The sequence below is a fragment of the Myotis brandtii genome, unplaced genomic scaffold, assembly GCF_000412655.1.
Source record: "Myotis brandtii unplaced genomic scaffold, ASM41265v1 scaffold889, whole genome shotgun sequence".
Classification (NCBI taxonomy): Eukaryota; Metazoa; Chordata; class Mammalia; order Chiroptera; family Vespertilionidae; genus Myotis; species Myotis brandtii.
This window is the reverse complement of record NW_005371640.1, coordinates 385,328-404,027: the sequence shown is the minus strand read 5'-3', so window position 1 is coordinate 404,027 and position 18,700 is coordinate 385,328. Positions and strand designations below refer to the sequence as shown.

At 43.5% G+C, this 18,700-nt stretch overlaps 1 protein-coding gene and 1 pseudogene across 1 annotated transcript in view; one reads left to right on the top strand and one right to left on the bottom strand.

The window, feature by feature from the left end:
- The first annotated feature begins 1,403 nt into the window (after window positions 1-1,403).
- F8 (coagulation factor VIII, procoagulant component) overlaps window positions 1,404-18,700 on the top strand; it is an 83,766-nt gene continuing 66,469 nt past the window's right edge. Inside the window, exons 1-3 of the mRNA XM_005885012.2 lie at window positions 1,404-1,713; window positions 16,586-16,707; window positions 17,612-17,734. Of these exons, the coding sequence (XP_005885074.1) occupies window positions 1,568-1,713; window positions 16,586-16,707; window positions 17,612-17,734 (391 nt within the window). The 5' untranslated portion in view covers window positions 1,404-1,567. The remainder of the gene's footprint in view (window positions 1,714-16,585; window positions 16,708-17,611; window positions 17,735-18,700) is intronic.
- On the bottom strand, window positions 1,950-2,420 carry LOC102255574 (annotated as a pseudogene).

The window sequence follows — 18,700 nt, the reverse complement described above, 5'->3', positions numbered from 1 at the left end:
AACCCAATAGTTTCTCTGCTTGAAGTAAGCATGGCAGGTTTCTGATGTAAGGAGATACAGTATCCTATACCTGGGCCAAATGTAAGCAAACGTAAGAAGCCTCAAGTAACAACGATGCAAGATAAATAGACACATACATTTCTGGTGGTTATGAGTGCTATGTATGAAAACAAAGCCAGGCCCGGCTGGTGTGGCTCAGTGCTTGAGTGTGGACCTATGAACCAGGAGGTCAAGGTTCCATTCCCAGTCAGGGCACATGCCCCGGTTGTGGGCTTGATCCCCAGTGTGGGGCATGAAGGTTGCAGCCGATCAGTGATTCTCTCTCATCATTGATATTTCTATTTCTCCCTCTTCCTTCCTCTCTGAAATCAATATTTTGATTTTTAAAATATTTTTTGAAAGTAAATAAAAACAAAGCCAGGAGGGATATCAGTAGTGCCAGTGTGGGTACAGAGCTTACCATGTAAAGATGGTCCTTGTTGGAGCTCATTGGGAAGGCAAGATTTGAGCTAAGACTTGAAGGAGATGTGGGAGTGGGAATGTGTGGGGATCTGGGGGAAAGGTGTTTCAAGAAGAGGAAATAGCCAGTGGCAAGTTTTAGGCACAAGAGTTTGCTTTGTATTTTAAGGAAGAGCAAGGAGGTCAGTAGCCAGAGTGAGATGAGACCACGGAGGTCAGAGGAAGGGACATGCAGATCATGGTAGATGCACTAGGCCTTGGTAGAGACCCAGGATCTTACTCTGAGTGAGATTAGAGGCCAGTAGAGGGTTCTGAGCAAAGGAGTGACAGGGTCTGCTTTATAGTTTGTGTGTGTGTGTGTGTGTGTGTGTGTTTCAATATATTTTTATTGATTTTTAGAAAGAGAGGAAAGGAGAGGGAGAGAGAGATAGAAACATTAATGATGAAAGAGAATCACTCATTGGCTGCCTCCTGCACACCCCACACTGGGGATCGAGCCCACAACCCGGGCATGTGCCTTGACCGAGAATCGAACTGGTGACCTCTTGGTTCATGGGTCAACACTCAACCACTGAGCCACACAGGCTGGGCTGCTTCATAGCTTTAAAAAGTCAGTGGTGACGTGTGAGGGGCCAGGGGAGAAGTAGGGAGGCTATTAGGATACTGGTTACTCTTGCTTATGCAAGTGGATTCCAGAATCTGTTGCTGCTACTAAGGAAGAGGGTCGGAGTAGGCTGGGAATATGAGTACCTTGACCTCCCCCTCCCTCTCTTCCTTTCCTTAAAGGTTCTGATTAAAGCAGTATTCTCCTGCTCTTACTGTTCTCAGAGGTGAATGGGTTAAGCTTTAGCTCAGCCGCCCTTTTCCTAGTCAGTTCTTCCTGTGGTTGCTTCCCACAGCCAAAAAGGAAGCAATCCTATCCCTTACTGCTCAGTGCTGCTGCTGTCACACCCAGCAGGTAACGCTCCCTAAAATCCTCTGCAGAAATTTTGGGACTTTTCACTAAATCATAGAAGATTTACCTTTTTCTCTCTTGGGAGCCAAGGATGTTTTAGAGAAGAATTAATCTTTCATTTCTCCAGTTGAACATTTCCTAGCCGTAAGAGCCATGCAAATAGAGCTGGCCACCTGCTTCTTTCTGTGCCTTTTGCCTGTCAGCTTTAGTGCCACCAGAAGATACTACCTGGGCGCAGTTGAACTGTCCTGGGACTACATGCAAAGTGAACTACTCAGTGAGCTCCACATGGATACAAGGTAAAGGCACATTCCGTAGAGTTTGACCAGGGTTGTGGGGATATGACTGGTTGGAGGAAGGTGCAGACAACAGGTTAGAATGGCTGTGATGCTAGTTAAGCGCTGAAAAAGCATTTCCAGGCAAGGCATGTGCGCATCTGTGCTATTAGCGTAAATGCTAACTGCCTGTCCCTTTCATAGAACTGACCTATTCGTTGATATTTTGTTCTCTTTTGCCTGTTGAATCTTTTTTTTCATTTTAAGTTTGTAATGAAAGTTGTATATAATATTACTTTATTCCTGAATCTTCTCAATTGTTTCTTCCTTGTATTTGCCCTTTTCCTTTCCTACATGGCGAGATTTGGCTTTACATTCAAGGATCTTTTTGCGGTCTTTGTCCAGCTTTAGTCTAGTGATCACCACCTTGCTGGCGTGAATGTCCCCATGACCAGTTGTACCATTAGCTTTCTCCCATTGCACTCGTTCAGTGTAGATGGCATATGTCTTCCTGTAAACTGAGGCTACTTTGCCAATTTGCTGCCTTTATAATGTCCTTGAACAACTTGAACTTCATCATCCTTTCAAATGGGCATGGATTGAACATTGTACTTCTGTCTCAGCTCTTTGGAAAGAGAAGACATAATCTTCCTTTGAATGTGGGAAAGTGTGTTGAAATGCCTTTTACGGTTCTTGCTCCGGTCAGAAGTCATAAAGGGATTGAACTTCATTTTGACCATTGGCACTTCTACAATAGCCGCCTGTCCATTGACTCTTACTGTCACACTAGAGTTCCAGTGCACGGATTCGTTCACCGGTGGGGTCCCTCAGCCTGGCCTGTGGGGATGGGGCCGAAAACGTCAGTGCGACATCCCCTGAGGGGTCCCGGATTGCGAGAGGGCACAGGCCAGGCCAAGGGACCCCACTGGTGCACAAATCCATGCACCGGGCCTCTAGTATGCCTATAACATCTTTGGTTAATCTTTTCCCATCCTCCCCTTCCCCCCTTCCCTCTGAGATTCATCAGTCTGTTCCATGTTTCCATGCCTGTGGTTTCCGCTCTTGCGTTGAGCATCTGCCCCCTGGTGGTCAGTGTGCATCATAGCTATCGGCCGGTCAGCTGGTCACTTAGGCTTTTATATATATAGATAGACTAGAAGTCCAGTGCGTGATATCATGTGAGACCCAGACCCACCGCGCCTGCGGGACCCAGACTGATTCCCGCCGCGCCAGGCGAGACACGGGACCCAGACTGACACCCGCTGGCCATGCTGGGCGGGAGGCGGGACCCAGTGGGCATCATAGAGACTGGTTGTTGTGTCGTTATGGCCAAGAGGTGCTCCATGCACCTCCTGGTGACCAGTCGTTTGGTCGTTTTGGTCGTGATGCCTTTTGGCCTTTTATTATTATGATGCTGCCACTCTGGAAGCTAGAGGATGGAGAAAGGACAAAGAGGCAAGGAGCATAAGAGAGAGAACATAGCTTCCAGAGAGAGAAGGAGAGCAATGAGATCCCATCAACATTACACACAAGTTTAGTCTCTTGTTGTAATGTGTGTGCGTGTGATGTGGTTTTGACTTCTTTGCCCAATTTTGGCGTAAGGATAGTATTAGCCATGAGTTCAGAAGCTTTTCATCTTTGGGGGGTTCTGATGTATTTTGGGAAAGTAGTACTAAATAACCTTTTCAATATTCTCTATGGTCATCAATTTATTCAGATTTTTCTACCTCTTCTTCAGGCAAATTTGGTTATATATATTTTCCTGGAAAGCAATTATCCATGTATTTGATAATGTACTGATATCAAGTTACATAACAGTCTTGTAATATTGTTAAACTATTCTGTGTCTGTAGTTATATCTCTTTTTCATTTTTTAAATATATTTTTCATTGATTTCAGAGAGGAAGGGAGAAGGAGAGAGAGATAGAAACATCAATGATGAGAGAGAATCATTGATCAGCTGCCTCCTGCACATGCTCTGACCAGGGATTGAACCCTCAACTTTTTTTTTTAGAACCATCAACCTTTTGGTGTACAGGACGATGCTCCAACCACCTGAGCCACCTGGCCAGGGCTTTGTAGTTATTTTTTAATTTAATTCATTTTTTAGATTTTGCCCTCATCAATGATCTCTTCTTAGTGTCTTTGAGTTTATTGTGCTGTATTTTTCTGATACCTTAGGAAAAGTTATATGTACTTTTCTCTTTTTTGTCCTTCTTTAAAATAGTGAAGGCTCTTAATGGTATATATTTTTCTCTGAGAACATCTTTTCCATATCCCATAGGTTGTGGTATGAAGAATTTACTTTTCATTGTTTTCAGTATAGTTTATAATATCATCTTTGATTTCATTTAGAAACATTTTAATTGAATTTTTATTTGCTTGTTTTTAATATTTACCTCTATTTTGAGTATTCTTTTAGTTTCCTACTGCTGTGTAACAAGTTACCTCAAACTTAGAAGCATGCGAGAAAATCCATTTATTTCACAGTTTCAGTGGGCATGACTGGGTACTTTGCTCAGGGTCACACAAGGCCAAAATCAAGGTGTGGACAGGGCTGTGTTCCTTACTGGAGGCTCCGGGGAGAGTTCACTTCCAGGCTTATTTAGAATCCAGTTCCTCCTCTCAATTTCCATGTAGTGCCCCCCATCTTCAAACTAACAAGAGTGCATTAAGTCCTTCTCATGCTTTGAATCTGTCTGACTTAAATTTCCACTACATCTCTCAGACCTTCTTTTCTGCCTCCCTCTTCCACTTTGTGGCCCTAGCCAGTTTGGCTCAGTGGATAGAGAGTTGGCCCAAGGACTGAAGGGTCCCGGGTTCGATTCTGGTCAAAGGGCATGTACCTCAGTGACAAGCTCGATCCCCAGAGGGACTCCTGTAGGAGGCAACCAATCAATATGTCTCTCTCACAATGATGTTTCTTTCTCTCTGTCTCTCCCCTCTCTCTAAAAATCGATGGAAACATATCCTCAGGTGAGGATTTACAAACAAACAAAAAAAAGGACCTTTGTGATTACCTTGGGCCCACCCAGATAACTCTCCCCTTTTAAGGTCAGCTAATTAGCAACCATAATTCCATATGTTGTTGGTGGTTGTTTTTGGCCAGGTAACATATTCATGGGCATAAGTAAAGGTCATGAGGGACAAAATTTTGCCTACCATGGTTATAACTTACATACAATGAAGTGCACAGATTATATTTTATTTTGTTGTTGTCTATCCTCACCCAAGGACATTTTTCCATTGATTTTTAGAGAAAGTGGAAGGGAGGGGGAGAGACAGAGAAAGCCAAACATCAATGTGAGAGAGACACATTGATTAGTTGCCTCCCACACTCGCCCTGACTGGGGCAGGGATCAGCGTACATGCCCTTGACTGGAATCAAACCCGGGACCCTTCAGTCTGTGGGCCAAGGCTCTATCCACTGAACAAAACTGGCTAAGGCAAATGCACAGATTTTATGTTATTTTATTTTATATTTTAAATGAGGCTTATTTTCTTTTTTCAAAAAATTTTTAAAATATTTTTTATAGATTTCAGAGAGGAAGGGAGAGGGGGAGAGAGATGGAAACATCAATGATAAGAGAGAATCATTAAAGTACTGGGGATCAAGCCTAAAACCTGGGCATGTGCCCTCGACCAGAATCGAACCTGGGACCCTTCAGTCACAGGCTGACGCTCCATCCACTGAGCCAAACGGGCTAGGGCAAATGCACAGATTTTAAATGTGCACTTTGGTAAGTTTTCACAAAGGCATAGAAGTTACATAAGCACCACCCTAATCAACATATAGAACATTTCTATCAACCATTCTGCAACTTTTCATTGTTTCCCTCCCTGACCAGGCCTCTAGCAATAAGCTGCTTTCTGGAATCATGACTCATTTTTTACTTTTTAAGAGTTTTATATCAGTAGAATCATATAATTTGCACTCTTCAATGTCTGGCTTTTTAGCTTCAGCATCATGATTTGGAAATTCATCCAGGTTGTTGCATGCAATAGTTCTAGCCCAGTGGTCGGCAAACTGTGGCTCGCGAGCCACATGCGGCTCTTTAGCCCCTTGAGTGTGGCCACGAAGTTTCAATCGCACTGTACGTGCGCTCCCGCACGTGGTATTTTGTGGAAGAGCCACACTCCAGGGGCCGCAGTTTGCCGACCACTGTTCTAGCCTTTTTATTGCTAATTACTGCTCCATTATGGGGACATATCATAACTTGCATATCCATTCACTGTCACCTTTGGAGTGTTTTCTGTTTGGGGACTAATATAAATAAACCTACTATGAACATTCCTGTACAAGTTTTTTTGTGTGGACATCTGTTTTAATTTATTTTAGCTAAATATCTAGGAGTGAAATTGCTGGATCATATTGTAACTGCATGTTTAACTTTATAAGAGACTGCCAACAGATTTCCGGAATGGCTGTACCATTTTATAGTCCCACCAACAATTCGTGAAAGTGCCAATTTCGACACATCCTGGACAACATTAGATGTTGCCAGTATTTTTCATCATTTTAATCACTGTGTAGTAGTATCTCACTGTGTACATATAGTATGAGGAAGGGATATAAGTTCTTTGTATAGTTTATATAGGGGAAGTTGTGCAGTGTTAATGACCCAGAAGTAGAGGTCCAGATAGTCAATAGCGTGGTATCTAACTGACCATTTAGCCACGTATCCATTAATGTTGATATTGTTAAAAATTAATATTGAGATAATTGTACTTTATTCATTGTGCTTTGTTTTGTAGCTCCCCTCTAACATGCAACCTGTGGCATAGTGAATAATAGTCTGAGTGAAAAATTGAATTGAATGGAGAAAAGAATTTGTTGTCTAGCTTTGTGTTGTTATGTAGGCAGTCACATGTACTTACCAAGAAAAAATTGGTAGAATTTTTATTTTATTTTTTTTAAGTGAGAATAGTAGTTATGTTTTGTTTTTTTGTGTGTTTTTTTTTCATTTTTTTGTAATGTATTTTTATTGATTTTGGAGAGGAAAGGAGAGGGACAGAGAGATAGAAACATCAATGATGAGAGAGAATCATTGATCAGCTGCCTCCTGCATGCCCCCTCCTGGGGATCAAGCCCGCAACCCAGGCATGTGTCCTTGACCAGAATCGAACCCGGGACCCTTCAGTCTACAGGCTGATGCTCTGTCCACTGAGCCAAACCAGCTAGGGTTAGAATTTTTATTTTTATGATACCATTTTATAGTCTAGATTATTTTGATACTCACAGGATCAGCTGACTCTGGACACATCCTGACAAGCTCTGCCAAGCTTTGAAATAAACATCTGGGGAAATTCAGTTTTATATTATCTGTTCCTGCAGCTGCTCAGCTTCTTCTAAGCAAGGGTCAGGAAATAGAACAGGTTTTCTGATTGGTTTTAGATAAAATGTGAAAGAACATTTCATGTCAAGGACATTGTTGCCAAATATATTTGGCAAGACTTATATATCCAGTCTCCAGGGAAATACACAAACAAAAACCCCACAAAAGTTAGGAAGGAGTAAAACCTATGAATCCTGGAACATTTTGTCACTTACTGTGCAGATTACCCTGAAACTGAGACAGGCACGTATTTTTGTTCCAGTGAAAAATAATTCACTCTAATGGAAAAGGTCTCAGGCTGGGGAGCTATATGGTCCTGGTTAGGCTCATCTCTAAACTGAACCCCACACCTGGCTACTGCTAATGCTCTTAGGAATGTATAGTATGTCCCTTTGAATGGAGAGACCTACTCTGAATCTAGGCCTAGGCCTCCTGTTTCTCTGTCTCACAACCTTGTTTCTTCATCTGGCTTCTTGTTTTTTTTCACTCTTCCTTAAGCAGTGTTAATTCAGTAAGATACCCAGACCTGACAATTTTTTTTTTTAATATATTTTATTGATTTTTTACAGAGAGGAAGGGAGAGAGATAGAGAGTTAGAAACATCGATGAGAGAGAAACATCGATCAGCTGCCTCCTGCACATCTCCTACTGGGGATGTGCCTGCAACCCAGGTACATGCCCTTGACCGGAATCGAACCCGGGACCTTTCAGTCCGCAGGCCGACGCTCTATCCACTGAGCCAAACCGGTTTCGGCTCTGTCTACTCTTTTTAAAAATATATATATATTTTTATTGATTTCAGAGAGGAAGGGAGAAGGAAAGAGAGAGATAGAAACATCAATGATGAGAGAGAGTCATTGATTGCACATCCCACACTGGGGATCGAACCCACAACCCTGGCATGTGCCCTGACCAGGAATTGAACCGCGACCTCCTGGTTCATAGGTTAATGCTCCACCGCTGAGCCACGCCGGCCGGGCAATTTTTGTCTACTATTGATCCTTTTCCCTCTCTGCTTTTCCAAGCTCTTGCTCTAGTAAACATTTTCTGTGTGTCTTATATGTTCATGTTGGTCAGAAATATTAAACTGTGCTAGTGTATGTCAAATACCTATCTTTGGACATGGATCTGAGTCTTGTTAGAAACCAATGGAAACTTTGGAGAAACTGGGTAGGATAGACTCAGCATAACCTAGGAGACAAAATGGGGAAAGAGGAAAAGGAACAAACTGGGGATGAGTTGAAAAGTTTGGAAGGGCTTAAGTCTCAAAGTGGCCAGGAGATGGGACAAATGGACTGAAGGGAAGAGTGCACACAACGATATCGGCATCAAATAATGTTTAAATAACTAAAAACCACGCAGGTCTAGGCGAAGCCTAGTGCCATGGAATTTTTAGAGGTGGATGAAATTGGAGCACATTTAAATATGAATTCATGTCCCTGGTTGTGTTCCCTGGAAGCATACTGTGAAACAGAGATGAATGTGCAGGAAGTTGCTTTAGAGTGCTCTGAGGACCAGAACGGGAAGGGAAGGGAAGGGAAGGACAGGGCAAAGGCAGGGGTGGGTTGAGGGAGAAGCTGGGCTGCAGTGCAGGCCGACCGTACAGGGAGCTCTGGAGCTGGAATGACCCTTCTGAGTTGTCCCAAGTTGGGCCAACGTAGCCAGGCCTTTATATTTCCACTAGAGGCCCGATGCACGAAATTCATGCAAGAGTAGGCCTTCCTTCCCCCAGCTGCCGGTACCGGCTTCCCTTTGGCACCCAGGACCCAGGCTTCCCTTGCAGCCCAGGCTTCATCCGGAAGGTTGTCCGGAAGGACCTCTGGTCTAATTAGATTATTACACTTTTATTATTATAGATACTAATTAGTCATTAAGCGCTGGCTATCCTGGGAAGGGGGCATGGCCTTCTGTGGGAAGGGGAGTGGACTTCTGTGGGAAGGGACGTGGCCTGCCCTGGGAAGGGCCTGTGGGATGCTTTGGGAAAGAAAGGGAGGAGTCTTGGGCTCCTGACCCAGGGCCATCCTCCAGCTTCCCCCTCCCCACATGTGGATGGGGGTTGAGTTTTTTCCTGGCCACCCCTTCCAATGCACCGTGCCCTTAAGGTGGTATGGTTGCCCTTTGGTGTAGCTCATTCTTGCCTACCCGATGTGACAACACCTCCCCTACTCATGATCACAGCCTTGGAGCTCCAAGTGTGGCCTGCTGCTCCTTTGGTAGCCCCAGGTGCCCAGGCGTCACCTTTAGCTTCTCATTAATGAGATTCTTGTGTTTCTGCTGAGGGAGCCTTCTAGACTGCCAAGCCCAGAGCTGCAGGGAGTGGCAACACAGAGTCGCTAGGTGGGTCATGGGGAGTGATGGTAAGTAGAGCTTTTGTTGTTGCCACTCTGTGGTTCCTAAAGCCATGTGCCCTTTTATTGGGGACACAAGCATCTTTGAATGAATGCATATACAGCATCTTGGAGATTGGCCCTCCATCCTCACAGGGCCTTGTGCAAGCTGCATCTTTAGCTGTGCTTTAAGAAGCTTCTGGATGGGGGAGCATGTGATAAAGCCAATGGAGACCATGGTCGTGGGTCCACTCCAGCACATCCTTTGCTGTACAGTGGGTCCCCTGGTCTGACATGATGTTATATCAGATCCCACATCAGGGACTCAAACCCTCTGTAAGCCCTCAGTGAATGGTACTGGCTGGAAAGGCTAAACATGTACCTGGAATGCATGTCTCTTTCAATCAGAATGAAGTGCTATCCCTTCTAGGACAGAAGAAGTCCAATGCAGTCAACTGGCTGGCTGGTCTCCATGATAGGCAGTACCATATTGGGAACTCAGCATTGGTTTCTATTGCTGACAGATTGGACTTTGGGGGGCTACACTAGCCCGATCTGCCTTAGTCAGAAGGAATCCATGCATTTGTGTCCATGCATAAATTCTCTCCCTGCCACCAGAAGCACTTAGCACTGGGATGGCTGATGTTCATTGCTAGTAATTTTGTCCACATTATTGCTTTGTGCTTCTTCCGTGGTAGATGCTCTCTGATGGCATTAACGTATGAAATGATCTTTCTATTTAGTGTCTATTCACTGAATAAGCCTTTCCCAGAGACACTTTTGTCCCTGATATTTTAGTCTTTTCTTTCAAGGCCCCTGACCAGACAACCAGGCCATTTGCTGTTGTCCATTAGTCTGTATATATTTGAACCTTGGGCCAGTTCTCTTTTTTCTTTTTCTTCTTAATATATTTTTTATTGATTTCAGAGAGGAAGGGAGAGGGAGAGAGATAAAAACATCAATGATGAGAGAGGATCATTGATCGGTTGCCTCCTGCACACCCCCTACTGGGGATCGAGCCCGCAATCTGGGCATGTGCCCTTGACCGGAATTGAGTCCAGGACCCTTCAGTCTGCAGGCTGACGCTCTAGCCACTGAGTCAAACCAGCTAGGGCGGGCCATTTCTCTTTCTACCCAAAAGGACAATCAACAACAAGGGCCGAAGTTGGGCCCCTTGGGGGATTTACAGCAATCAGTTTTTTGGCTTGCATCTGCATATCAAGATGTCTCAGGCTTTTTCCTCCACTAGTAACTGGTCAGCAGGGATCCCCCATATAGCCATGGGTGTGATTGAAAGTAAGGTGGCAGTGTACCACGAGTGGACAAGATGTGCCTCTGATAACCTGCTCCTGCAGCATGCTGGTGGCTCTCTAAAAATGCAGGCCCTCATTCCTTCCTCGGTAAATCAACTCCTTTTACTGGAAGAGCTTTCTTATCAGTACTCTGGCCTCTGGCCCTCAGCCAGTACAGAAAGTCATTTGTCATGGCCTCGGGTTGGCAGAGCTGCTCCTGTTACGTGCTTTCTCGGGTGGTGCCCAGAAAACCCTGGAATGGAGTGAAATGCAGGGCTTTGTGGGAGGGGAGGGTGCCTAGAGAGGTGAGAATGAACTCAGCCTCACCTTTGCCCCATTTATTTGGTCTCTTTGAGAGAGGTCAACTCAAAACAATGCGCAGGCCCGGCTGGTGTGGCTCAGTGGCTGAGCCTACCTATGAACCAGGAGGTCATGGCTCAATCTCCAGTGGCGGGGTGGGGGGGGGGGTTTTTTTCAATGATTCACTCTCATCACTGATGTTTCTATCTCTCCTTCTCCCTTCCTCTCTGAAATTAATAAAAATATATTTTTTTAAAAAACCAATGCACAGGTTCAAGAAGCCTTTTCAGCCAATCTGGTGCTAGGTCCCTCCAAGGGTGTGATGGTCTTCCTCTGTGACTGTACGCTGGTCATTTTCTCCTCGTGCTCCCAACAGTCTTGACTTAATGTGAGTGAGTGCTCACTGTTAGGCGTAGGCTCACCATTCTAAGGCTCACCCAACCCCTTCTGTTTTCTTAAGAGGCAGTCTCCCTGGTTTCCTCAGCTAATTCTTTCTGCCTTGGTTTCCACACCGACATGTCTGGGGTTCACAGAGCCTCCTTCTGTGAGCAGCTGTCTGTTCATCCCTCTCTTTTCGAACATTCCGTGCAGTTTGAGTTGCGTGTGACTCCTGGAAACTCACATTGCAGGGTCTGCTGTGTCTGCAATTTGATGGATTTTTATTGTTCACTAGAATAGTTCAAACATGCGTCTCTGGGCCACACCCCTCATCCAAACTCCAGGAGCACAAACTCGGGGACCTACTCGGGTTTCACCCTGATGGGAACCTGGATGCATTTTCCCACCTTCACCAGTGTTTCCTGATTTGGGTGGGTGGAGGATAACTGTGTGCCTCACAAAAAAGGTCTTATGGCCTTACCTTTACCCTTTTTGACAGTTCATTATCCTATGTAATAAAAGGCTAATATGCAGATTGACCAAACAGCCGCTATGATGTGCACTGACCACCAGGGGGCAGATGTTCAATGCAGGAGCTGCCCCCTGGTAGTCAGTGCACTCCCACAGGGGGAGCTCCACTCAGCCAGAAACTGGGCTCACGGCTGGCGAGCGCTATGGCAGTGGCGGGAGCCTCTCCCGTCTCTGCAGCAGCACTAAGGATGTCTGACTGCCGGCTTAGGCCTGCTTCCCATGGGGAGCGGGCCTAAGTCATCAGTCAGACATCTCCCAAGGGCTCCCGAACTGCGAGAGGGCACAGGCCGGGCTGAGGAACACACATACCCCACTCCCACCCCCCCACCCCCGCTGAGTGCACAAATTTTGTGCACTGGGCCTTTAGTAGGTATATAAAAATGCAACTGATTTCTAGATATTTATTTTGTATCTTGCTTCTTCACTGAATTCATTCCTCAGTTCTAGTAGTTTTTGGTAGAATCTTTAGGGTTGCTTATATATAATATCATGTCATCTGCAAATGATGACGGTTTTACTTCTTTTCTAATTTGGATGCCTTTTATTTCTTCTTCGTGTCTGATTGCTGTGGCTAGTACTTCCACTACGATGTCAGCTAAGAGTAGTGAATGCACACATCCATGCCTTTCTCCCGTTTTTGCCCATGGAGTATGATGGTGGCTGTGGTTTTGTTGTATATGGCCTCTATTATGTTGAGGGATGTTCCCTCTATTCCCATTTTGCTGAGACTTTTTATCATAAATTAATGCTGGATTTTATCAAATGCTTTTTCTTCATCTATTGATATGATCATGTGTTGTTGTTTTTTGTCCTTCATTTTGTTTATGTGGTGTAGCATGTTTATTGATTTGCGGATATTGTATCAACCTTGCATCCCCAGAATAAATCCCACTGGATCATGGTGTGTGATCTTTTTAATGTATTGCCGGATTTGGTTTGCTAATATTTTGTTGAGGATATTAGCATCTATGTTCATCAGGGACTTTGGCCTATAATTTTCTTTCTTTGTAGTGTCTTTGTCTGGTTTTGGAATTAGGATAATGCTGGCCTCATAAAATAAGCTTGGGAGTCTTCCCTCTTCTTGATTTTTTTGGAATAGATTGACAAGAAATAGATGTTAGTTCTTCTTTGAATGTTTGGAAAAAAACACAAAAAACCTGTGAAGCCATCTGGTCTAGGACTTTTGTTTGTTGGGAGTTTTTTATTACTCCTCTGATTTTACTAGTAGTAATCTGTCTATTCAGATTATCTGATTTTTTCCTGATTCAGTTTTGGAAGATCGTATGTTTCTAGGAATTTATCCATTTGACCGAGATAGTCCAATATGTTGGCATATAGTTGTTCATAATATTTTCTTACAATCCCTTGTGTTTATTTGGTGTCAGTTGTTACTTCTCTTTCATTTCTGATTTTATTTGTTTGACTCCTGTCTTTTTTAAAATATATTTTTATTTATTTCAGAGAGGAAGGGAGAGGGAGAGAGAGATAGAAACATCAATGATGAGAATCATTGGTTTGCTGCCTCCTGCACGCCCCCTACTGGGGATCGAGCCCGCAACCCAGGCATGTGCTCTTGACTGTTTTTTTTTTTTTTTTTTTTTTTTTTTTTTTATGAGTCTGGCTAAAGGTTCATCAAACTTTATCTTTTCAAAGAACCAGCTCTTGGTTTCATTGATTTTTTGTTTTGTTTTGTTTGTTTGTTTGTTTGTTTGTTTTTTAGTCTATTTCATTTATTTCTGCTCTAGTCTTTGTTATTTCCTTCCTTCTACTCACTTTGAGCTTTGTTTTTGTTTTTTTTCCAAGTTCCTTTTAGTGTAAAGTTAGATTGTTTATTTGAGATTTTTTGTTTGTTTGTTTCTTAAGATAGGCCTGTAATACTATGAAATTCTCTCTTAGGACTGCCTTTGCCTTGTCCCATAGATTTGGGGTTGTTGTTGTGTTTTCATTTTCATTTCCTTCAAGGTATCTTTTGATTCATTCCTTGTACATCACTGATTTTTCAGTTTAGCAACTTTCACAATTTTATATTGCATTTTCCTTCTCTACCTCAGCATTCCTACTAAAGCCTTTATAAGAAAAAGGAAAAAAAAATTCTTACAGGAATGAGTGATTCTCTGGTATGGCTGCTCCTGAAATAAACATTGATATTTTTGTTATTTCAGCAAAAGATTGAGAAAGAAATAAACAATAAATGTCAGGTTCCTTGTTATTGATTTCACATCCTGGTAATCCTAGGTATGGTGTGGCTTTTGCTCCAAGCATACTAATATCCACAGTCGGAAGCTGCCTCTCCTTTCCGCCACCTTATCTTTATTGTTGTCATTTGTAGCTAATGTTTGGGGTTCTTTCTTCAGTGGTATCCCATACCAAGTATATCACCATTTATTTGTGTTGTCCTCCTTCCATCACATCTCCCACTTTTCTTACTCACACATACGGATTTCAGGGACGAAAGGAGAGGGAGAGAAGGATAGAAACATCAATGATAAGAGAGAATCATTGATCAACTGCTTCTTGCAGTGTGTTGTCCTCACACTGGGGATTGAGCCCGCAACCCAGCCATGTGCCCTGACCAAGAATTAAACTTTGACCTCCTGATTCATAGGTCGATGCTCAGCCACTGAACCACACCGGTCAGGCATATCTCCTGCTTTTCAAAAGCCCTTGAGAGTCAAAATAAGACATCAGAAACAACACCCACTCCACATGTAATTATATATCTTTAAAAACCTCTCTTTTTTCATATTTATTTTTAGCATGTGTTTTATGATGGCACAGCGGCATGTAGTATCTCTATATTTGAAAGCCTAAGCGACCGTTAGGACCGGTCAACCGAATGACTGGTCGACCGGTCACTATGACGTGCACTGACCACCAGGGGGCAGATGCTCATTGCAGGAGCTGCCCCCTGGTAGTCAGTGTGCTCCCACAAACAACCTCCATGGCCGGCCAACCTCCCGCAGTCCCTCCTCCTGGCTGGCCGGCCCCCATCAGCCCTGATCAGGACTGAGTGAGACAGCCCCGATGGCCCTGATCGCTGGCCAGGCCGAGGGACCCCACCTGTGCACAAATTTGTGCACCAGGCTTCTACTGTGGTTTATAAGTGAATGAATATACATCTGTGGGGGGAGTGAGTGCTCAATTTTTTTTTGACTGATCAAGGTTTGGAGACCAGGATCTGCACGTGTAAACTTTCTTCCGGGCAAGAGCCTTTGTTTTCTCCACATGAACATTCATTCCCGAAATGTCCATGCCTGTGCTTATAGTCCCTTGATTGTTGAAACAAAACCAGTTGGTAAAATCTCGTGAGAGATCAGATGTCCAGAAGCATAAGCCAGGAGAGGCTCTCTATGGCATATAGAAATCTGCAGAAACACTCCCTGGGGTGCAAAAATAATTAGCAGATGAAAACCAGTGCGTGGAAATACCTCAACAACTTGGTATTTTCTACCAATTCACGGGGGCCTTCTTCACTAGGATTCGCATTGGTCCTTTTGATTACTCAACCTAAACTGGGTCTCAGGAAACAACAACCTAACTTGTCAGGTAGGGAGAGAGGAAAAGGTTTTGGGAACCAGCCTTCACCTAAAAGAGTTTGATCCTTTAGGCATAGGAAACATTTTGGGAACATTTATATAATTATAAAATTTCTGATTTAGTAGCTGATCCACAAATAAATGGGTAATTGGGAGTATCTGACTAGAGACAAGAATGAGCATTAGCCCAGCCGGTGTGGCTCAGTGGTTGAACATCAACCTATGAACCAGGAGGTCACAGTTTGATTCCCCGTCAGGGCACATGCCCAGGTTGTGGGCTCAATCCTCAGTGTGGGGTGTGCAGGAGGCAGCCAATCAATGATTCTCTTTCATCACTGATGTTTTTATCTCTCTCACCCTGTCCCTTCTTCTCCGAAAGCAATAAAAATATATTTTAAGAAATAATTAGTATTAATGGAGGATTGACTCTAAATTACAGCTCCTGGCACCTGTAGGTCTCAATAAACATAGTTTTCATTGGAAGGTCATTTTCTCTGTTGTATTCCTTATTTCTGGTATCTCTATGAAGGGAAGTATAATTTTAGGTACATACTGACAAAATTTGAATACAGGTACTTAAATAAAAGTTATAGTCTGTTTTAGAGATGAAATTGAAGGATACTGTAGTTATTGCTTTGGCAAATGATTTTTTGGCTGATGCACTGTATGGGTATCAATTATATGATTTATCACTTTTAAAGTATATTTTTATTGATTTCAGAGAGGAAAGGAGAGAGAGAGAGAGAGAGAGAGAGAGAGAGAGAGAGAGAAACAGAGAAACATCAATGATGAGATTCATGGATCGGCTGCCTCTTGCATGCCCCCTACTGGGGATCGAGCCCGCAACCTGGGCATGTGCCCTTGACTGGAATTGAACCTGGGACCCTTCAGTCTGCAGACCGATGCTCTATCCACTGAGCCAAACCAGCTAGGGCTGATTTATCATTTAAAAAATATTTTTTTATTGATCTCAGAGAAAAAGGGAGAGAGAGAGATAGAAACATCAATGATGAGAGAATCATTTATTGGCTGCCTCCTGCACACCCTCCACTGGGGATCGAGCCTGCAACCCGGGCATGTGCCCTTGACCAGAATCAAACCCGGAACCCTTCAGTCTGCAGGCCAACGCTCTATCCACTGAGCCAAACCAGCTAGGGCTATGATTTATCATATAACTTTTTCCTTTTTTCACACAGGTTTCCTCCTGAAATGCCAAGATCTTTTCCATTCAACACCTCAGTCATATACAAAAAGACTGTCTTTGTAGAGTTCACGGATCACCTTTTCAACACTGCCAAGCCCAGGCCACCATGGATGGGTATGAAAACAGTATTGGTTGTTTATTATAAAACTGGGTATCTACTACCACCTATCGGGAAACACACTGGGTGAATAGTCTCAATTTTTTCTGCTGGGCCCTCCTCCTCTGCTTTTACTGTAGATATTAGAGTGCCAAAGGTCGTGGACCTGCATTTGCTTTATTTTCTTTCTACCTTCAGTCCCTAGGTGATCTTGTTCAGTCTTATAGCTTTAAAATATCATCTCTATGCTAATAATCTTAAGTTTATATCTTCAGTTCTGACTGCTTGCTTGATACCTTCACTTAGATGTCAAATAAGCATGCAACAAGATGTTAAGATGAAACATTTTCTATCTTAGAATTATTGCTAAAAATTATAGGTGACAAGTATCCCCAAATTCTAAAGAGAGATATCTACCCACCTATTCAGGAATCATTGATTGGCTGCCTCCTGCACGCCCCCTACTGGGGATTGAGCCCGCAACCCTTACATGTACCCTGACTGGGAATCAACCATGACCTCTTGGTTCATGGGTCAACGCTCAACCATGGAGCCACACCGGCTAGGCTTATTTATTTTTTATGTGCTTAATGTCTCTCAAATGTGATCTCCATGATCTGTCCTGTTCACTATATCTCCGCTGCCTAGGACAGTCTCTAGAATATACTGTAGTAGGAACTCAGCTACTATTAGTTAAATGAATGAATGCATTGAATGAATTGCCAGAACTGTGTCCTCAGAACAATCATAAGGTTGAGCTGGTGATAGCAGTTTCTACATTCATTCATTTGACTACCACTTTTTATCAGTAACCACAGAGACATGCTTCTCCACTGTGACTCAGACCATAACTTTCATAAAAACAGGTTTTCTGGAGTGCCACCCTCCAAGTGACCTTTGTGGTTCATCTCATTCTTGCAGGTCTGCTGGGTCCTACCATTCGGGCTGAGGTTGCTGACACAGTGGTCATTACACTTAAGAACATGGCTTCTCATGCGGTCAGTCTTCATGCTGTTGGTGTTTCCTACTGGAAAGCATCTGAAGGTGAGTCAAATGTCCTCCTACTGTCCTGTCATCACGGCATAGAAGAATATTGAGTATAAGGTCATAAAACTAGTGAATAGTAGAGTTAAGAGGCTAACCGAGGCCTATTTCATGAAGTTAAGAACATTGTCATTTTAGTCTAATCCCCCGAATTTTTATTTGATCCCCTCTTCTCCCATGGGAATCCAAGCCACAGATCCTAAAATTCCCACTTCATCTGCCTTCCTATGCCCAGAAAACTTACTAGAGAGGAATCAAGACTCATGGTATAGAGTTGAAACAGAATTTTCCTTCTCCTTTTTTAGATTCTGACTTTTCAGATATTTTCTCTCCTTCCCCTCCCCCCATTTCTAAATATGGATGCCACCAGGGGATGAGAGACAACTAGCAGAAGCACAAGCTGACCTCGTTAAAACAAACAACCTGTTTGGCCACAGTCCCCACTTCAACGATCTTCTCCTTAAACTTCACAATGCAGGAAGGGAGTGAAGAGGGTGCCACAATTGACTATGATATTGTCCAGCTAGATATAGATCAAGAGGATTCAAGAAAATCCTTAATAAATTATTGGAGCACATGCTCTATGTTGTACAGCCTAACTGTGCTTATATGTTGACCAGTTTCTCATTCTGAAATTGGAAGACCTTAATTTTCTGGGTTGCACTCATGAGGCCAGGGCTGACCTAGATTGGGGGAAGGAGATAGGACGGGGCAGGTGGTATAGAGGAAAAATCATTCCAAGCTCTGGCTGGAGCTGGGTTGGCTATTTCCATGAGGCTTACCTACTTGGGAGCATTTAAAATAAATCTAGGGGCATTTTAGAGATTGTGCAGCATATAGCACTTGTACCCTAAGCCAGGTGAGGTTTGGGAAAATTGATTATCTAATTTCTCACACAGGCATCTACAGTGGTTCTGCCCAGGAACAACACAGTCAGGTGATGGCCTAATGCCCATGTGATTTATA